At 42.9% G+C, this 21,160-nt stretch overlaps 1 protein-coding gene across 2 annotated transcripts in view; it reads right to left on the bottom strand.

Moving 5' to 3' along the window:
- The window catches only part of MED13L (mediator complex subunit 13L), a 982,865-nt gene extending 961,987 nt beyond the window's left edge, over nucleotides 1-20,878 (bottom strand). For both annotated transcript variants that reach the window (XM_069214516.1, XM_069214517.1), the window contains exon 1: nucleotides 20,749-20,878. In XM_069214516.1, coding sequence (XP_069070617.1) covers nucleotides 20,749-20,820 — 72 coding nt within the window. In that variant the 5' untranslated portion in view covers nucleotides 20,821-20,878. The remainder of the gene's footprint in view (nucleotides 1-20,748) is intronic.
- Between the last annotated feature and the right edge of the window lie 282 nt (nucleotides 20,879-21,160).

The following is a 21,160-nucleotide window of genomic DNA, read 5'->3' as shown; positions in this document are numbered from 1 at the left end:
CACATGAAGGGTGTGACTCGCCTCATACTTTCTCAGCCACTTAACTGCTGGCCAGACCAAATCTGGTATCCACTCTCTAAAGGAACTGCTCGACATCAAACTGAAGCTGGATCACCTACACAAGATGATACTAAGACTACAAAGCACAGGGTCAATCTCTCACTCACAAGCCCTCTCCCTTGCCAGAGACCTAACACTCATCCCAGCCCTGTCTAGTCACATCTCACTCAACAAGCCCACTCTCGAAGGGCCCAAAAGGCACACCAAACCAAATACTTCTAGGTTATTCTTCACATATATTATCTCTAATGCAACCACACAGACCCAAATACTCTGATCCCAGATCCCAAAACACATCCTTTTACCACAATCTCCAGAATTAGACGTGTTAAACACTACCAAAGATCAATTTGCCCAAGTAACAACAACACAGTTACACCCACTCAACACAACTGCTATACACTGCATCAAAGTCATCTATGTGACATGTTATGCAGTTTCTGATAAAACTCCATACATGCCCTCATCCAAAACTGATCTTGAGCTTTCAAAACAGGTCTCAGGATATCCCCCATACTGCTATTATGCCACTAGGACACAACATCCTCCATCTTGACAGAACACAAAAAAATGAAATAGGGTGGGGGGGGGGGGTCACTTGGTCACAAGAGTCCTCTTCAGTCTCATCAACTTAAACTTAAGTTCATTCCAATGCCTCATTGTGGTTGCGACAACCACAATGTCTAAATCACTGAGGCTGAACATCTTATACAATTCACCTGCCAGAAGAAAAAAATATATATTAATGATTGCCTTAACTACAGAACTGATCAACTCATCTACTTTTGTCATCAAATTTTGTTTGGAAATTTCAATCTCCAATGATAAAAAGACACCCACACAAATCTCCTGAACTATTTAGGGGACAAATTCATACAACTTCCCAGAAAACGCTTACCTCCATGGACTTGAAGTCCCTAAAGAAACACCACATATAAATCTTTAACCCTCTCAAATTCGATTGGTCAGCCAATTTCTTCATTCCTTTGAAACCTTCAACTTACCACAGCCCTCTCACTTCTAAATCGGATATAGCAAAGTTCAAATCTAGAGACCTCAAACAGGGGGATAAAGACAACGGACCAGGTTTTATTTAATATCTGAACCCCATGCAAACACAAGCATGCACAATGCACATAGACCATTTATGCTGCATGCCAGTGCAGAGTGTACCTTTCTGTGCTACCGGTGTCTCAACCCTGTTTTTATTCACTAAGTTTGTTTTTTAACACTGTTTGCTGCGTGTGTGCATCAGTGTTTTAAGGACACACATTGTGCTCCCAATTCAAGGGTATACCATATATTTATCTCACCTAATATTTGCCTGGTTTACACTACAAATCAAAATGCTCCTTGACGCTGGAAGCAAATGTATAAAATATGACAACAAAAACATGTTAGCACAAACTTGGTTAAACAATCTAAATTAAAAAAAACAGGTTAAATGCCGATAAAGAATTAGAACTATAAGAGCATTAAAGGGTAAACCCAGCAGCATACCACATGAAGATAGTAGCAACAAATTTGCAAACGTCTGATAAGTATAGCAACAAATAGGTGATTTGTCAGACTAGAAACAGGCGCAAGAGAAAGTGTTCTCAAATTCTGCATAAGCAGATCGAGCTCACACTTCAGTACCAGAGATAGAAAACCTCTGGCGGCAACAGATATGGATCTATGACCATTTTAAAAAATCTTGATTTTATTCACTGGAATACAGTGGGGATGTTAAAAGTTTTTCAGTCACCAAATGAGAGTTGCAAAGATCAAAGATCAATACTGTAGCTGCCTGGTGACCCCTGTAATCTCTGCCTCATTCAATTGTAGATGCACCAACCATTTCTGTGATATAGGCATGAGTTCAGTACACTTTATAACACAAGAGAATTCTCCTAGGGAATAATACAACAACTTAATCGCAGAATCTTAGTTGAAAAATGCTAACTTAAAGGTTTTGATATGGGGATACATACATGCATAAACATTGTAAGGAAAGCACGCAGCTCAAGCTTGCTAAATCTTGGTCAATCTTGTTTACAGCATCTGGTTTACGCCTGTAACCATCATCCACCTCTTGCTTCAATTGAACTATTATCTATTCTGCACCGTCCAGGCGAGTCTCCATGTCCTTAGACATGATAGAAATCTGCCCACCTCCACTCAAGTAGACATTTGCTGGTCACAGTCAGAGATGAAGCAGTCATGAGCCTGTGGCAACGTCATGACTGGTTTCATGTGAGTTAAAGAAGTGAGGTGGTTATGCAGAACCTGCGGAAGCAGACATGTAACCGAAAAAGAAGATAATCCAGTCCTAGTCTTTGGTGTCTATTCTCTGAGTCCAAGACAAACTGTGTTATGATCTGCCCGAGACCCAAAGCACACTTCTGGAGCAACTAATAAGTATACGACTATCCACACTGCTAAAGGTAAATCAAAAGCTCCCCAAAAAATTACCAAAATCATGGACACTTGGTTTGCACCTCAAGCAATTTGTCCCAAACATTTACAGTAGTCCTAGTTCCTATAAATCACTGCTGAAGCTACCCGAGTGGATTTTACAGTTCCAAGACCATTATAATACTCCTTGAATGACATGATCATAATAATATTTAATGTGATAATCCTCGTCTTTACTGCCATGCTCCTGAAACCAAAGCTCTGAGTTCTGTCCAAAGAGCTGAGATTTTATATATACAGCCATTAATCACTGTCTCACTTGATTAACCTCTCAGGCATGCCACACATTAACTTTATTCAACATAACAGGAAGAGGAAAAGTTAAAATCACTTTGCCACCAATTACTATATTGTTAAACAAAAACAGAACCAGCACTGGCAAAGTCAACAGGTCTGAACTTTCGATGCCAACACATTCACATTAGAGCAAGACACACAGAAGAAACAAACTGAGAGGATTCTTTTTTTCCCCAACAGGTCCCTCAGGCTGTTCAATGTAAGCACTTGAGTGGCGGGAGAGGAGTAGACTCACACGGCCAACAGCATTTACAGACAGACTCCACTGGGCCGAGTTAAGATGTAATTTACAAAGTCTCAAACCAATGGCAGACAGAGAGGAGGCTTCTTGAAAAAAGCCAGTGGCTGAAGAAAATGGCGGACTCAAATCCCACTCGATTTATAGTTTGCAACCGGTCTGTTTGTCTGCTGCACTGGCAAAAAAAACTCAGACACAAAAAAAGTACATAAATAAATAACATGAGATTGTCATAAAGCGTTCCAATCTCACCAAGCATAACGCTGGAAGAAGCAGAGGATAAAGAAGTAGCAATCATTGGAATAACACAAGAGAAGAGTGCAATCCCCAAATGAACATACACCTCAAGAGATTCAAAATAATAATGCCAGACAGCTCTGAATAAATGCATTACTAAATTGCTGCCAAAGGTATGCGTGTTGACTGGAATGATTTCTACCCCGCCTCATTTCTTAGAGTGCTACAGACTTGCCAGAAGAAGAAAAAGAAATTATTAAAACAGCATATATGCCTTCAGGGCGGGCTAGCAGCGCCTCATCTGCTAGTGGCATTATGCAAACAGCGCACTGCTGATATTTAGTGTCACTACACTCTGGACACTGTGTTCCATAAAACATTAGCCAAGCACACTACAGATTCCGATAAACAGTCTAATGCTTAAGAGTGAAAAATCCGCATTTAAAATAAACAGCACCATGCATCCAATAATACAGTGCCATTTCTCGCAGCATTTCAACTCGGTAACTGAGTGCTCCTAGCAGCCTAAAAATTACCATACAGGTGCATGCTGGATCAGAAAATTACTATTGCATTAACAGAGCAACTATTTCATTGGGTGGTAGTGGGTGCTGCAGCTAATGCAAGAGTAACTGGTCTTGAAGCAGTCAGGCTGTCCCACTGGGAAGGGACACCATGCCGATCTAGAACGTGTTAAGATTCCAGAAGGTACATGAACACTGGACCAGCAAGTTGACTTAGCTGGGTATTTGCCCTTCACTTCTAAAATGGCAACGTTTTCTGGAAAAAGGGGAACATGCTGTGAAAGGTTTCCAACTAACTACACACCCCTCGATTTACCATCAAACACTACAGCTAAGGCTCCCTGTTTATCAGTTATAAATTCAGGCACAAACAATCCAACTGCCTGCTTTTGAGTTTAAAATTGCAATGCACATTTAACACCACCTTTTGAGTGTCTCTCAGTGTAATCAATCAAAACCACTACGCTAACACATTTCACTTGCATTTTCAGTTATAGGTCAAACCAATTGATTTACCAAGGTGCCAGAAAGGTCAAAAACGGTGTGATGATTGAGGATAGTTTCTAGACATAAAATAGTCCCTCCTCCATTCCAGTTGAAGTGCTTGCTAGGAAAAGAAAGGATACACTCAAACAGCCAAAACCGTGATGAAGAGAATAAAATAATTTGCTCTGGACTGATACAAGTTGTGTCTGACAAGGTCTCATGCAAATGACTGACAGATGTTCACCCAAGAAAACAAACCTTTGAATGCGCTGATCCAAAGACACCACGCTCAGTGCATTAACCAGGACACTTAAGCTTAACCAGACCTAAAAAGGGCAATAAGATTTACTACTGAAGCTGGTGATAATGTCCTGTCTCTAGGACTGCAATGTTTTCAAGTGAGTACAAAGTTTGATAGTAAATGGTTACTTAGAGTACTAAACACCTCTAGAAGCCAGTGAATTAATCTACATTTATCAGTGTAAAAACGTGGAAATAGACCAATTGTTACTTTTTTTTTGACGGTCCAAATAAATAAACACATTCAAATTAGATGAAATAGTAATGAATGGACTTAATTTAAAAGAAAATAGTACAAAAGGGGAGCGCCAACTATAATTGCCCACCATATTGTCTCATTCATCCACCACCGCCTTGCTTTTAATCAGGGACACTAAAATTATGAGACAGGGTACTATGCAGCAAGCACATTTTGTGATAGTATTGCTTCATTTACACGAGTTCTCAGTCGAGGTAAATGTTTCACCCCATTAGTACCAGTTTAACACCCAAATACTGCAATATGCAGAAGAAAGGTTGTGTAAGCTTTGCAAATGGCCTTCCACTGCTCAGCACACCTGATGCTGGGAGCTGAGTAACTTTTGATCCATTTTACAACTGCAAATTATGCAGTAGGTGATGGACTCTGTACCAGGTGCATCAAATTGCCAATCATAGAGAAAATGCCACAGTCGCAGAATCATATAATGCCAGACATCCTGCTTGCAACACGTTTGTGACCCACAGACCATTACAGAAGACGTCATGCACGCCAGTGTCATGGGCAACTAGAAAATATGTTGTGGTAGATCCTTCACTTTGTGACAGCCAGCAAATTCAAACGTGCGTGTAGTACACACAGACATACAGACTTAACACCTACTTTCATAGAGTGCTTTATGGACTAGTGTACCTGATTAAATTAATCGGTCGATATAATCATGTTTCTCACGTACGAATGAACTTTCATTAGCTTCTGAAAAATCAGAATTCTTTTCAAGGCTCCCTGCTTAGCATACACGCGACTCTATGGAAAAAGCTTCATCCATAACGAGAAAAAATTACAGACCTGCCTAAGCATGGAGGTTACAATTCCAGTAGGAGACTCTTGAGTTCCTCAAAACCCACCACATACATTCCCCTACCAGCCTCCTGTGATTTGAGCCCCACGCCCAGAAATGGACTGATAATAGTAAATTCCGTGTCTTTGAAGAATTATTTTTTTCTTTTCACACAGTTGGTCTCCTTGCATTTCTTTTTTATAAGTAGCCATCAGTCTTCGATAGTTATTCAGCACAAAGAGACGATTTACATGTGGCATATTCTATGTAAATTCAAGCAATTGCATGTGGGGCAACTCATACGGTCTAACATGAACAGAATGCTAACAAAGGCCTCGCCCTGCTGATGGGAGAGCAGCCAACTAACTACCCTTCTAAAGAGACTAGAAAGTGACATTTGCTCCCCCAAAGAATCAGTAAGATAGCCCAGTGGACTGACTGCTCACTACAGAGACCAGTGTCACCGGTTAAAATGTAAAAAGCACTGCGTCAGCCTTCTATCCTTCGGATGTCGATGAAAAGTGCGCTATTGAGTTGGATATTAATAACTACTAAACGCCCAACGACAGCTCGGATTGTTGCATGCATAAGAAAATGGCCCGAAGTGTTTATTCGCCCTGAGAAGTGGCTCTCCAGTAGGCCCTGCAGAGCACTGCTGCTGCCTGAGCACACAGGCGGCCCTGCAAGGCTGCAGCAATCCGGCGACGATGGAGCGGCGAGGCAGCGCTTCTGCTCACTTCACAACCTGCGGCACACTGTCAGACGGCAGGGCAGCGCATCTCTTAATTAGTCCGCCGGAAAGAGGCCACAGTGGCCGCCGCCGTGCAGGCTCGATCCGCCTGCTTTAGCGGGGGCTTTGGGGGCTCAAGGGCTTTGCTTCACGTTCTCGCGGAGAGGACCACCCATTTGCAAACAAAAGAAAGGTGAAGGCTTTGCTCCTGGGCTGAGGTGGCAGAGAATCCTTTGTAGAGCTGCTTTCTGAACAAGAGGCATGTGAGGAACCAGGGCATCCGGAGGACACCGCGATTAGTTTATTAGAAGGGCAAATTAACACAAAATCTTTCAAGAGCCATGGTCCCATAAATAAAACATGAGGCTGCGCGCTGCCGCTGCTGCTTCAGCACAGACATTCAATACGGCAGACAGCACACAGGCCATTAGAAGCTGGCAGATAAAGCTCCTTCGGCAGCTCCGAGGGGCCACCTTTCTACCGCTCCCATCCCTCCCCCTCGCACTTCCTGGAGCCGGCGCCTCCATCCCTCCCCATCCACCCCAACCCCCACTTCAGGCCTCCAGAAGAAACAGCGCACGACCACCAACAAGCGCGCCAAAAAACATAAAAGACTGACCGTTTGGTTTATGAACAAACAAAATATTCTACATCATTCTGCAAAAACATAAGTTCTGCATTTCTGATTCATTTAAAATAAACCGGCTGAAAAGCATACAGATCTTGGTAGGTGTCCTCGTATTAAACAAGCCTTGGCAAAGACAATAGGTCTGGCTTTAAAGAAATACTGTATAGTAATGTGAAGCATTATAAGTAAATAGCACTTCAATAAATACTATTCATGTGGAAGCGAATAACAGTAGAATAATTCTGGAGTGGGTAAAAAGGTCGGGCGACAGTTGCACTTTTATGCCAGGCCTAAAGAGTCCCACCCATGCTGCTTACCGAGAAAACAAATGATATTGTTATCTAAATCAGTTTAATAGCATTCCAATGGCATATGTATGCCCTTGAAAGTTCAAGCTTAGGCAGCTGGATAAATAAAATGATCACAGCTGCACGGAGGGCAAGTACTTTTTTGCGTAAGCACACAATGTCTGCCCAACCAAAACATTTACTCTTAGTTCCCAACATCTGGGCGAAGCCAACACCCTCTTTAGTGATGCTCACAGAATTGTATGGCAACGGCTGCGCTGTCAAGCCAGATTAAAAAAACAATAAAATCCAAGTGTGTGGAACCCAGGATGCACACATTTCGGAGTACCAACTCACCTCTTCAGCCTCTAGTGCGGAGATTCCCACGGAGAAGCGACGCATTCTACATGTGTGCATGTAATGGGATTTAAAAAGGTCAGCTCTGTGTGAGAAGCATCCACTCTCTGAACACAAGGCAAGCACAAAGATGGACCTGTGATCCTTCACGAGCCTGTGACCAAGCACAGAGAGACCCAATACTATCCGTGGTGGCTTTTCCCGGCATGAATGCCCATTCCTGCACTCATACACTTCCAAGGTCGTTGATTATTCCCACCAAGACTCCAAACTCCACAGTCACACTCCGATCCAACGAGCATGCATAAAAGGCTCAAACTTCCTGTTTGAAATTATTAATGAAATGTAACTTCTGCTTTATTGTTTTATTTAGAAATAAAAGCCAGAAATAAAATGTATTGTGTACTTTAACTAAATCATATGCAATATTGCAACAACCCATTCTCAGTGTCACAAGTCTAAACAAAATTAAGACATAGCATAATTAGACACAGGTAACATACAAAGCAGCGACTTCCCCCAAATGATACACTTTACCATGCTGGCCCGAATTACAAAACATTTCATTATGAAATTACAGCAACTGGCAAATTATTTAGTAAAACCTTATGCTTACATACATAAACCACTGCATCAACATACACATGCTAATAATCATGTTTGTTATCCTATCTTTACAGTCTTCATCAATTTTACGACAAGAACAAAATACAACCCCCCCCCCCCAATGTGGTATAATACTTCATGAGCATATCCTTCTTAACAGAAATGGAATGGAGAAACCTTTGTTTGCCTTTCAGTGAGGCGACCTGGACAGATAAGAATCTGGACCAGCACCCATGAGGTGAAGGCCACAAAAGTACTAAATACTGTAATTTCAACATGAATACATTCTTGCAACAATAAGTGCAACAGCCTCAAACTCAGGTAACTGGGGTTTAACTAAAACAAACATTGGTAACTCCAGGTGGTACTAACTGGATGCGTTATGAGAACGCAAGAGGGATAACAAGTCACTTAGCACTAAATTATGGCACAGGCATTTTACGAGATGATATCTATATTCATCACTGGATTTTATAAGGATTTATTAACGCATAAAAATATAAAAACACACCTGATAACGCATCATGGATATGGGATTTAAAGATGGGTGATTGCAGGTCCCACAGATCTGCAATAAGGAAGTGTAAAAGCTACGCTGAAAAACCAAACATACTATTAGACCACTAAATTATAGTCTGGCGTTTAGGGTAGCATATAGTATAACCTGTAAATACCCTTACATTTTAAGAACCAGAAAAGTGTTGGTATGGTATGCATTACACACACAGACCCCAGGTTGGCCTATGACACACATTCATGCCTCTAGGGTGTCTTGTTATACCTACATAGAATCAGAGGTATTGCAAAGATTCTTCCGGAAACAAATACCTAGTGTCCAACAAAAATTCAATCTGATGCATATGAAAGTGGTGGCATGCGCATTAGATACAGAACTTAATGAAGATGGGTAGGGAAAGCAACACACAAGCTGAAGGAATGGTGTCCAACAATATGCAACAGGGAAAACAGCACACAGAGTAAAGAGTAAGAAAACACACCCACTCATGTAGTGGGAAAGAAAAAAGTAGTACCCAAATGTAAGTATTGGGATTATGTAATCGTCCAATCAAAATAACAGTAAACTGTGTTCCGGGGGGACTCCAAGGAATAAAACAAATAAGCAAGCAGATGAGGTCGACAAAATAGCCAACCAGTAACATGCATTAAGCATACTCAAAACCTGCTTCTATTGGTATCAACTACAAAAGGCCTTTAAACAATTAACAGCTAAAGAGGTCTCTAAGCAAGACCCAAAGAAGACTCTTATCAGAAGTAAAACATTATTTTTCACTTCTTACAGTCATTTTAAACCTAATTTCCAAAAGTTGGGCGCAAAACACTTGCACTTAAAACCACACCTGGAACCCAGGCAATAGCTGCATAAATGAAGCTTACTGAAAAGCAAAACAGACTGGAAGAAAAGCACTGAATCTGTGTGAAGAACATAATACAACTGTGGATCAGGCCTTTAAAGCAACCAAACAGGGTTTTATTTACAGACATGAGTAATGAATGACTGGCCTGTCTGTGCCCGTGTCTGTGTGACAGCCAACAATGTTTACAAAAAGGTCTACCCAAGATGCCAGGAAACACGTTTAAGGTCGAGCTGTTGTTGGTCTTCTTTGCAAGGGTCAAGTTAGCTTTTGAGATGAGGTTTCCAGACTGGACAAGAATACACGGGTGATGCCACCCCTCATAAATCAGTTAACTTTTTTCTCCCTTTTTTTTTTCCACCATGTCCAGTTGTGCACAGTGTAATGGAATGACAATACTGACTAGGATAAAGTGACCGGGAGGGGTGTGTTTTAAATGCTCGTACACAGGCATGTATGGGATTAGAAAAAGAGGCACAGTAGGTTCAAAGCTGGAAACAAATGGATCACGCTACTTCAGGCATAAAAATCTGCCTCAAAGTTTAAGGCAAAAATACCTGTCCTTCCGAGTTAAGTTTTACTACTTCTAAACATTTTATAACCAAACTGCTTTTACTTGCATTAAATAGTAGCCAATGTATTATTGTGCATTATTCTCTCCCTTCTAAAAATAAAAAACAAAAAACTCTGGTAATGTCAGTGCTGCTGATATCGAGATTACAGAGATTTGAAAATGGTGTAAATGGCACCAGGAATTAAGATGTATAATTGGTAATAGGGGCAGGTACAGTTGAAAAATAAACTTCACTAAGGTCTCTAACAACCATGACCTCATCGGGAGAAAAAGACTAACAGATCTAAAGCCCATGCAGGTAGCATCTCCAAGTTAAAGGCCTTTTTCACACAGTAACAATGTAGATCACAGGCAAGCATCCACTATCAATTTTAGGCTGTGAACAGGCAAGTACCCCCAATCAACAAAACTATTGCTAAAGTTAATAGACTACAAGGTGCTTAAAGCCAGTACAGAGTCAATCAAAAGAAGACCCAGCAACCTGCAAAGCCCTTATTTGTCAGTATCGGGTGAAGGCCACATCATCCAAGGTACAAGGCGGAAGAACCATTTGAAATTGTCAAAATTCCGAAGGTGACTAATGGTGGAAATCAGCAATAGTGAGGGACCTTTTCTTTTTTAAAAGAAGGAAAAACACTTTTGGAGACCCTTTCATTGGCTATGGTACCATATGTGGCTTTAGCACTCAATAACAGGCAGTCGTCCAAAGCTGGTGGAACAAGTAATCAGCAAGGAGATCAAACCTCAAAAGTAGTCCCCAGCATAAACAGGTCTAGTCTTGGAAACCACGCTAAGGCCTCCCAGTTTTCAGTGGTGCCTACAGCCAGTGACAAGGGCATACTTGGTCCAGAAGCTGTAGGTAACAAAGAATCAAGCAGGTTTGGTAGTAAGAGGGACACGCAGTAGTGGATCAGATCTTGGAGTGGTTTCAAGAACCATGAGACATTTCCTTTTAACATCTACACAGTCCAGGTTATACCTAGAAGGGAACAGATGCTTATAAAGTAGCATCATGCACTAACATGCCCATAGTAATTGATTTAGGTTGTATGTATTCCTATTTCACAGAACTCAAAATGTAGGACTCAACTATTGTAGTCACATACAACACAAGCAAAGCTAGTTTAATCAAAGGTAGCAGTTTGAATGAATCAAGGAATAAAAAGCAATATTTCACGTTTTCTTCACATCGTAGTGAAGGAACAAACCAAACTGCAGCTGTTACAACAACACCTATTCCCACCTGACAGCATGCAAACGAGTCTTCGATATGGTGTCAGGCTGCCTCCGGAAAAAGAACTTACCCAAGCATATTGCGAGCACTCTGTCTGATGGGTGCTCGCAGAACCGGGAGCCTCCCCACGTCGTTGCTACAGTACCCAACAGACATAATTAAAGCCCTCAGTAATGCTTTTTAATTTAACTTGGTTACTTAGCTGCCGGGTTAATAAGTCTCAATAATGCACATCTGACTGCCAGGTAAATGAAAGACTGTAAAAGGCTTCTTAAGCGCTGCCATTAAAATACTCTCATAGCGCCGTCCAACTTTCAAGACCTTGTGGCCGCATTGTATAACCTGCTTTCTCCCCTGTGGACCACACGAACACAAAGAGGTATATAAAAACACTGATGAGTTTTCTGACACAGTAAAAATGCAAAAATAAGAATAATATTAATAATAGTAAGGCAGAAAGTATTTGTGTGCCTTGAATTACCAGAAGAGCCCACAAAACCAAGATAAAAGGTGACAGAATACCTGACTGAGAGAAAACCTATCTTCTTAACAATCTTGAAACAATCAGACTTTAGAACCATATTACCACCTTTGATTATCTAGCAACCTCAAATACAATGATCCATGCTCTATTTTAAGAAGGCCCCATTAGTAAATGTAGTGGTTTTCTTTTAAAAGCATGGACTTTTGAAGAGGCTGAGACCAAAATACCCATCAGCAAATCAGTGCAATATCATGGTCCTCTCTTTCACTTGCCTTGAATTTTCAAGCAATGATTGGAAATTGTCAAAAGTTAATGTTGTGATATTAATATACCACCTCCTATTGAGGTTTAGTTTCCAAGCACAAATATAAGAACTAAGGCAAAAACAACTGGTGATAAGCCATGGTCATTCCTAAAAGTGCCAGTTGTGGTGGCAACTGGCACCCAGGCCCCTGCAATAGTTCATGTAAGGGATGCTGGAGGGGAGTAGAGGTGTGGTGGTAAATCTGGTCCAACCAGCTAAACACTGAAAATCGTCATCCTTCTGCACTGTAAGAGAGGGACAGATTAGGAAGACAAAAGGAAGCTTTTTACCTCTGGACTCTCCTCACTACTGCCAGCTGCTGCATGCACACTTTAAAAAACTTTGAATGATGGTTGGTTGGTTAGAATATAGGCGGCAGGGGAGTTAAACAGACAGCTACAACTGAAAGTCATCTCTGGCTCTTCTCAGACCGTTAGCACTAGAACTTTAAATCAATATGCTCAACATGTTTTACTCATTGAAAATAGCCTTCTTTAAAATGTAGGTCTTGCCTACTTGAAGCACATATTGTGGCCTTAACCAGAACATACAGTGGCTTGAAGTCTGCCTAGTGCTTACCACTGATTGGCTCTTCTGTCACCCATGTGCTTGCTTCTTATTCAATGACCTGCCTTGTCCTTCTTGTGTCTGTGTCTCCCTGGAGCATTTCCAATTTACTGGTGTCCTTCTAATGCTTACTTTTAGGGATGTACTTTCTTCTTTTGTCTTAAACTCGCTGAGACTGCACTATTTTCCAGCTCTCTCCCTAGTAGGATTCTCTTCTTCCACTCTGTGTGCCACATGTTGCTGTCGCTCATTCATGTACTAAAAGTACCCCATCCACTCCATATTGCTCTCTGGCAGCTGCTTCTCCTTCCCACCCCTACATGTTACTTCCTCACACCCTCATTCCTTCTCGCCCACTGCTTCTCCATGGTGCTTCTTCCCCGCCCGCTCCACTTTGTTATCTCACCTGCTGCTTCTCCTCTCCACCCAGTGTTACATCTCTTGTTCTCCTAGCATTGCCTTCCCCTAGTGTTGCTTACCCTATTCTTCCAGCCACTGTGCTTCTCCCACCACCTTCTGCTGTGTTGCCATCCCCCCTCCACTGTGTTGCTTCCCTCCTACTAGCCCTGCATGTTGCATTCCCATCCCCGCCAGATGCTTCAATGGCTTTAACCAGTGGTAATGCCATGGTCTGGCTTTAGGGGAATTTTTTATCGTAATGTGAAGCTTTACAAGTAAATAGATTTGTATTTGTGTGGAAGAAAAGAACTGTAGAACAATGTTGTAGATCAAGAGGTTGGGTGGCAGTTGCACTGTCAACCCAGAACTAAAAATCTATGTAGGTTAATGAATTCCTTCTACAGTCTGTGCTGTGCCAAGGAAATACATCATCAATAATTATCTAGTTACCCAGGACACTTCAATAGCATTCCAATGGCATATGTTTGTGCTGTTGAAAGTTCAAGCTTAGGGAGCAGAATAAACAAAATGATCACAGCTACGTGGAGGCAATCACTCTTTTGTGGAAGCACACAACTTCTGACAAATCAAAACATGGCTCCCAGCATGTAGGTGGGACCAAAGCCCCTCTCTACCAATGCTCGCATAACTGTCTGGCAACAGCTGTGCTGCAAAGCCAGAACATAAAATTGCTTATATCATGTTGTAGGTGTTGGTTCCTAAAAACGATGTGTTGCTACTTTATATCACTTTCTTTTTTAAAGTTCATTTCCTTTAGCCATGTCACATTTCCATCACAGAAGCTGTAAAGCGTAGCAAAAAAAAAAAAAAAAAAAACACTGACACAACACGCCCTGTAGTGAAACATACTGACTTTGCCAATGCTTTTTACATTTAACAGACAAGTTTACTCTTACCCCCTTTTTTAGTATGTCATTTAAAGGCTAAACTACCTTGCAATATGTACAGAAGATACATGTGATTTTACAAAAGGCAAACTTACAATATTAAAAGACCTTATGAAATGTATGTGTGATAATGTCTAATTTGTTTGTTAATTTGATGGGCACTCACACAATCTAAATGTTGCCTCAAAACACTAACACACAATAAAATAAAAAATAAGCTCTAGATGCAAATCTCTACCTGTGACCCATGGCCCACTTTGAGTGTGACACAAATACATCCCTTTTACCATGTTACACCGAGTGTATTAATGAGATCCCTAAATAAAGGATAATTGTATATGAGTGCAACACTTGTTAAAGCAATTCCTCAGTGTACGTTTTATTGCATGGCAGTTAATGTGCAATATGTTTAGAAGCAGGCATTGTTTTCATATGTAGGCATATTCATAGTTTGACTCATTTGTTGAAACTTTATATTAAGACAAGAAAACCTAACAGGAATGGTATATTGTATAATATATATATATATATATATATATATACACACACACGCTATACATTTAGTGAAGTTTGAAACTCCAAATGATAAGCTTTATGGTTGTAAGAGTTCTTCCTATGACAAAGGGATACCATTGCACATCATCCAAGCTAATTTTGCCTCCATTTTCCAGGTTCAAAGCATGAGATTGACTGCCCGCATTGGTTTGTTGGTACTATAACAAATTATATAGCTGGTTGTTTGGACATGTTTTATGGGACAGAGGGGTTCTGTCATTTCAACTGAAAATTGGATTCATGGATAAGAGCATCCTGCAGGACACACAAGACATACAGTTTCAATGCAGCTCATATAACATGATAAATTCCTTACCATTATTTTGGTGAACCTGGCCCCCATGGTCACACACTACTGTCAAGTGGGAGTCAGGATTAGTTCTCAAGAGCTCAGAATTTAAGAAGCGAGATTCAAGTGCCCACTGTGTTCTTAACATGGGGTACGCAATACCTACTGACGGTTTCTATGACTGGTTAAAAAATGCCATATTATTAATGTATATTACACATAAAAATGTAAAATCGAAAATGTTAAATCGCTCTATAATAAGACAATTGAAATTAAAGGTAAAACGTAGTTGGCCTATTCAACTTGATTTGTGGGAGCAGCACAAGTCCAGCTAACAATCTAGAATGGACGAGTGGCAACCTGAATTAAAGCAATGGTACGCAACGACAAAAGGAGAGTATGACTGAGGAGCAAAGAGGCAACTATGTTAGAGTCAAGCATAATATGTCCTTCTTTAAGAAATTAAACAATGTTTGGTAAGTTCCAATCTTACCACAGAAATTAAAATCTCGTTTTGTACCTTAGTTTGTAATTAAATAAAGTATTTCATAACTTGTGTATTTGTTTTACGTAAGCATGCATCTGTAGTTTCATGATTTGTTTCGAGGTTCAAATCGTTTAGGCCATTGGTCCCCCGTTTGAGGTAGTAATTCACTGGGGATCCACTCTAGTCAAAGGGATAAGAACCACTGCTTTAAGCATTCTACAACAGGTTTATGTTTGCATGTTGCACTACAAACCGCTGCAGACCTGCAAAGTTGTTTCACAATATTTCTAGAACATTCAAAGTGACGCCCCTGTTTCTATCAAACTGGAAATAAAGTACGCTCGTTGTCACTTTAAAACTCACAGCAAATTATCCAAGTTATAGTTTCAAAACATCGTGAAAGCTAGAGACTATACACAAAGTAAGGAAATACCTTCTTAAGCATCAAGCCACGCGAGTGGCTCACGGCTTTGTTTTGAATCGCTCCTTTACCATAAGCTTACGCTAGCTCTAAGAAAAAAATAGTTTCGCTCCAGGCTGGGAACTGCCTGCGCGCTCTACATTTCGCTCACACACTCGCCCAAGCGGCCTTGGCAATCCTCGCCGTGCACGTAACGAGATTTCTTTCGCGCTGGTGTGATGCAACACAAATACAAAAAACAGATATCTATTGGCGGAATTCCAATATTTCACAAAATTGCACTACTGGATCTGAGGGGGGTAGGATGCCTTCGTTTTTGCCAATGGAGCATGCAGCGGCATACTGGGGTACACCGAGCAAAGTGGGGCTCAAAAGCCCTCTGCACAGCCTGGCGTGGGAGACAGGGTACATGCCTGACACAAGGGTGGAGGTAGGGTAGATTCCCGAGCCCAAGAGTCACAGTCTGAGCAGCCTGGCCTTCTGAAAGAACGAGGTTTAAAACCCAGCCTAACAGCTGGACGAGGCTGAGTACAGCCCGCAGACACTCCCAGCACATGCAGTGTTTACTTCAGCTTTGTGAGGCACAGACCCAGCCTTCAGGGGCCGCCCACTCTCTCACGTTCTGTCTGCTAAGCAGCTCCTCCCGCCTGCCGTAAAACAAGGTTTCTGTAACCGTATTACAGAGGTAACGTTAACTCCTGCGGGCATTCAAATACAAAAACGTGCGCCCGCCTTTAAAGAGAACATTGCTGCCTCCTCAAATAAATAAATAAATAAAAACCCGCGCCCGATCACAAAGGAATTCTGCGCACTGAGAAAATGGTGTATCTGCTGCGGAAAAAAGCAAGCCATCCATTTCCGTGACACAAACGGGGACAACCCGTGCATGCTTCGATTGACTGATCCTAAGCACAGCAGGTCTCGGGCACGTGCACTGGGCACCACACGGGACTATATAAATATAACACTGTTTCTAATGCACATGGGCGGGCTAAGGACGATTAACAACTATAAACACTGAACGAGCGAAGGATACCGGGGTACAACAGAGGACACGGTCAGCGAGAACGCCGCTTTCGAAAAACACAAAACAATCATTGCAAAGCTGCGGCGAGTCTAAAGGTAACGCCGCAGTTGGGATTACTCACACTGAAATTGTGCACAGATGTGGAATTTAGGACCGGCTCATACTTGTGCCGACGGCATAAAATATTATCAAAAGGACCAAAAAAAAGTGCCACATAATCCAGTCCCTATAACACGAGCCAATCAAGAGAGAAAAGAAATGAGATTCTTTGCTATACAAGCTCTGCCTCAGAGAAACCCTGATATGAAAACAATGTAGATGTTTGTTTTCAAAAAAGGAAGTGTGGGGCGTTCATCCAGCACATGCATCGCCATCGGACGTGCTGCGACTGGCAGGGCGCTTGCGTAACCTGCCTCCACTTACAGATGCTTTAAAACACAAATGCCTCTTCCCAGGCTGGTAATGACAATCACACGAGCTTGTTGGCACGGCGCCCCCACCCCCACCGCTGTCGCGCTCGGATCAGAGTAACTCCTGCAGCCGCGCACACGGGGTGCAAGACTGATCGCTCCGCCCCGGGGAGTTGGCACACTGGGGAGCGGAGGCTGGGGCTGGCAATCCCAGAGCAGGCAGCACTGGCAGAGCGAGGATCCCGCCCGGTGCTCAGATTTCCGAGGAAGCACTGGGTAATGATACGGACAGGGGCCTCCCCTGTGTGAGCCACACAGATGGGAATTACAGCCTGCAAATGGTGTTATTTGTCCATCGAGGTGTGGATGTCTTCAGCAGCGGTAGCTCTGACTGTTGATGCTAAGAGTCTTTACGAGGTGGAGCTCCTTCAACGGAGGCTGCTCCCACCTACATTGATTATCTATGTATGTACATAGGCAGGCCCAGATGGAGGGCTACTTGGACGCAAGCTCAAAGGGATGCTCAGATGTAGAGACTTGTTAATTTGTCGGCATGTGATTGAGCCAGAAGTCACAGCATTTTATCTCAGCTAGAGCCTCAACAGCTGAAAGTGGCGCTGGGCTTCCCTAGAACTCTGAGGCGGCTTCTTTCCACGAAAACACTTCATACAGAGGCTACTGCTGCAACTCACAACATTCCAACCACACACAACAATTCTAAATAAGCTTAAGAGTGCCACATGCTAACCAAGCACCAACCAAAACAAACCCCATATAGGATACTTTACAAACCCACACATTTCCAGCAGAGCTTGCCCGACAGCTTGGCGCGTTGTCTATCCACTGACTCATCAGGGCAATTAGGTGTTAAATAAATACATTCCAATCTTTAAGGGCTGGCTCCTCCTGCGAAACCCTACCTGTACGGACAATCTCCCAATACCTTCATCAATCCCACCAGCTTCACTCTAGATACGGAAATCACACGTATATTCTTCATATATATCTATAGCACAAAAAACTGTTTTTCTCTGACGCAAACAGCAGATTCTAAAACTGTGCCTCCAAATAACAAAACCATAACCCTGTTCACCACCTTCAAGAAACAGTTGAAGGCCCACCTCCGTCAGAAGATACTTTTATTAACTCTGCAAAAGCTCCCCAAAGCCTACAATAAACATTTAAGTTACAAACCATCTAACTGCTTGCATTATTTTACCCTAGTCAATGCATCCCTAATCTTGCTCTTTTACTTTGTACTGTAAGTTTCTGCAAAACCCAGTAAAAGTGCACGTTATAAATGGGTAAATAAAATCAAATGCCTCTATGGATTGGCACCGCCACCGGGGAAACCCTTTTCCATGAGGCATACTTCCAAAAAAGCTTCTCTCTTTCGATGTGCATTCCCAAGAAGAGGTCCTTCATCGTGAGGGGCAGTTCACATTTCATAAACAGAATCTCCACTGCTGGCAACCGTCCATCTGATGTTGGTACCCTCACCAAAGTAGGGCATCTCAGGAAAAGTAGTCATGGAAATTACAAGCTACAAACAAGTTTCTACAGCCACAAGTCAGTAATAGTGACAATCACCACGTCAAGCTAAGTGCAAGGTTACAACTCCTCTTAGTTTAGTAATGAAGGGCAAACCTGCTTTCCATTACTTTTACAAGACAAGCATCAACGTGTATTTGTTGCTTTATGTCTACTAGGGGCAACTTCTAGACAGATAAACTCGTGTAGAAGTTATATTCTGTTGTGTGGAAAAAAGGAAATGAGAAACTGATTTAGTAATGCAAAGATTCACAGGATATTGTAGTAACAGATGTTTAGGAACACATTCACTATACTCACAGGAACCCCTAGGCCTGTGTGTAAGGGCAATTCAGTACAGAGTTCCACACCCCATGCTCCCACCTCCGAACTCAGATGAATGTGTAACAGGAACTGGGATTCTTAGCCGCTGCAGTAACAGTCAGATGCTTCTCGGTGTACACCACAAAACAACTACGGGGGTACTTACAACAACCTTAAGGACACTGTCACTAAATGGATAGACCACATTGAAGAGGAACCATTCCTAGACAGTCACCCATTAATTGCAATCTGCAGGTACAATGTGTGTGGGATGTTGCCCAAAAGCTGCTGATAATGGTAAACATGACACAGGACCCCTTGGAGCCTCAACATGCCAAAGGGACCAGAACAACTCAGGATAATATCCTCGCAATCCCACTTCACGCAAGTGAGTTAAAGTCCCACTGTCACCTTCAGAATCCTCACTCTCCCGTCAAGAAACACAGGTAATAACAGTCACTGTCACATCAAGCAAACAGCTACCACCCAAGTCAGCACCGCAGCAGACGTCTGTGGATTACATGCCAGAAACCCCGACGGACGCCTCAGGAAAAGACAGCACTCCTACTGATACCTCACAACCACAGGTCAGCACTGCCACTGACGCCTGAACAACTCGGCAAAGCCACTTATACCCAAGAGCTACAGGTCAACACTGCCTCGGATGCCTGAGGACTACAGCTCAGCACTAGTAGTAATACCAGAGGATACGGGTCAGCGCTAACACCTAAAGGATTACTGGTCAGCAATCCCAGTTACCCCTCGGAAGAACGGGGCAGCACTCCCACTGACACCTGGAGAGTAAAGATCACCATTCCAACTGACACTTCAGGAGAAAATGTCAGTACACAGTACGCAGGACAACTGGACAAAGCACTCGCGATTCAATTCACATACACAGCTCAGAGCCAAATCACAAGCAAGAACTTCAATAACACCAGGAAGCAGACAATAACCAGCACTTCACTATCACGCATTGTCACATCAGCAAAAAGATAAAAGCCCATATCTCAAGATAAACCGGCGAGAACATGAAGCACATAGGTAACAAGTAAAAAAAAAAAAAAAAAAAAAAAGATGCCGTGACTTTCGAAGGTACACATCACACCTTCAACAGCACTTCAAACGTCCCCAATGCAGCTCTCACAATTCCCCGAGGCAGGTGATTACACTCAGAGTCACCACTCCCACAAATGAACCCCCACATTAGGGGGAATGGATAGATGCAACTGCCAGTGGAACCCTCGCATATCTACTGCCAGTAAATTTATGCACTGCTCTCTTCCGCAAGGCTGCCACACATGGCAATCTCAGTAGAGACCCCTTACCAGCGACAAGAGGATGCCGTGCCTCCTCTCGCCTCCAGCGCCCCCTCGCAATGAAAGGAGGCTGCAGTGCCCCGGAGGCTGCTGTCTGCGGGGTCTCCCCTGCTCCTCTCAGCAGTGAGAAAGGTGCAAATCGCGGCGAACCTCATGTGCCATCCTCACCAGTCAGAAAGGGCTGCAGGGTCAGCACCTTCCCAGGTAGCCAACAACTGGCCCCCACCCGTGTTTCGAGTGATTACCCGCCTCCCCCACTGCAGTGCCATCACCCCACTGCTTCCCACACCGCTCACCAGTGAGAAGAGGTTGCAGTGGCAGTCCTCCAAGCTGGCCCCGTTCGCCCCCCAGTTGCCCGCCGCGCTCATGGTCCGCTCCACGGCCGCCCCGGTTGCGACTGTCTGTATTCAGAGGAAGGGGCCGTCCGAGCGGGCGACGCCGCACGTCACGTGCTGACATCACAAGGCGCCGTCATTGCGCACGCGCAAGTCCGCCTTGGTTGAAGACAGTGGCGCGAGAGAGCTGGTTGGGACGTTGTAAGAATTGCGAGGATGGGATAGAAATAGCAGCACTTTCACATCCATGTTAAGATCCCGATTCAGACAGATAACTCGGCAAATTTGTAGGGCAAATAAGTTAAGATTTAAATTCCTTCTAGTTAGCTCATCCGGCAATTTACTCTTCCTCGTAGGGTCCTCAACTGGTCGT

This window comes from Pleurodeles waltl, chromosome 11 (assembly GCF_031143425.1).
Source record: "Pleurodeles waltl isolate 20211129_DDA chromosome 11, aPleWal1.hap1.20221129, whole genome shotgun sequence".
Lineage (NCBI taxonomy): Eukaryota > Metazoa > Chordata > Amphibia > Caudata > Salamandridae > Pleurodeles > Pleurodeles waltl.
Note: the sequence above shows the minus strand (reverse complement) of the source record. Positions and strands in the feature narration are given on the sequence as shown.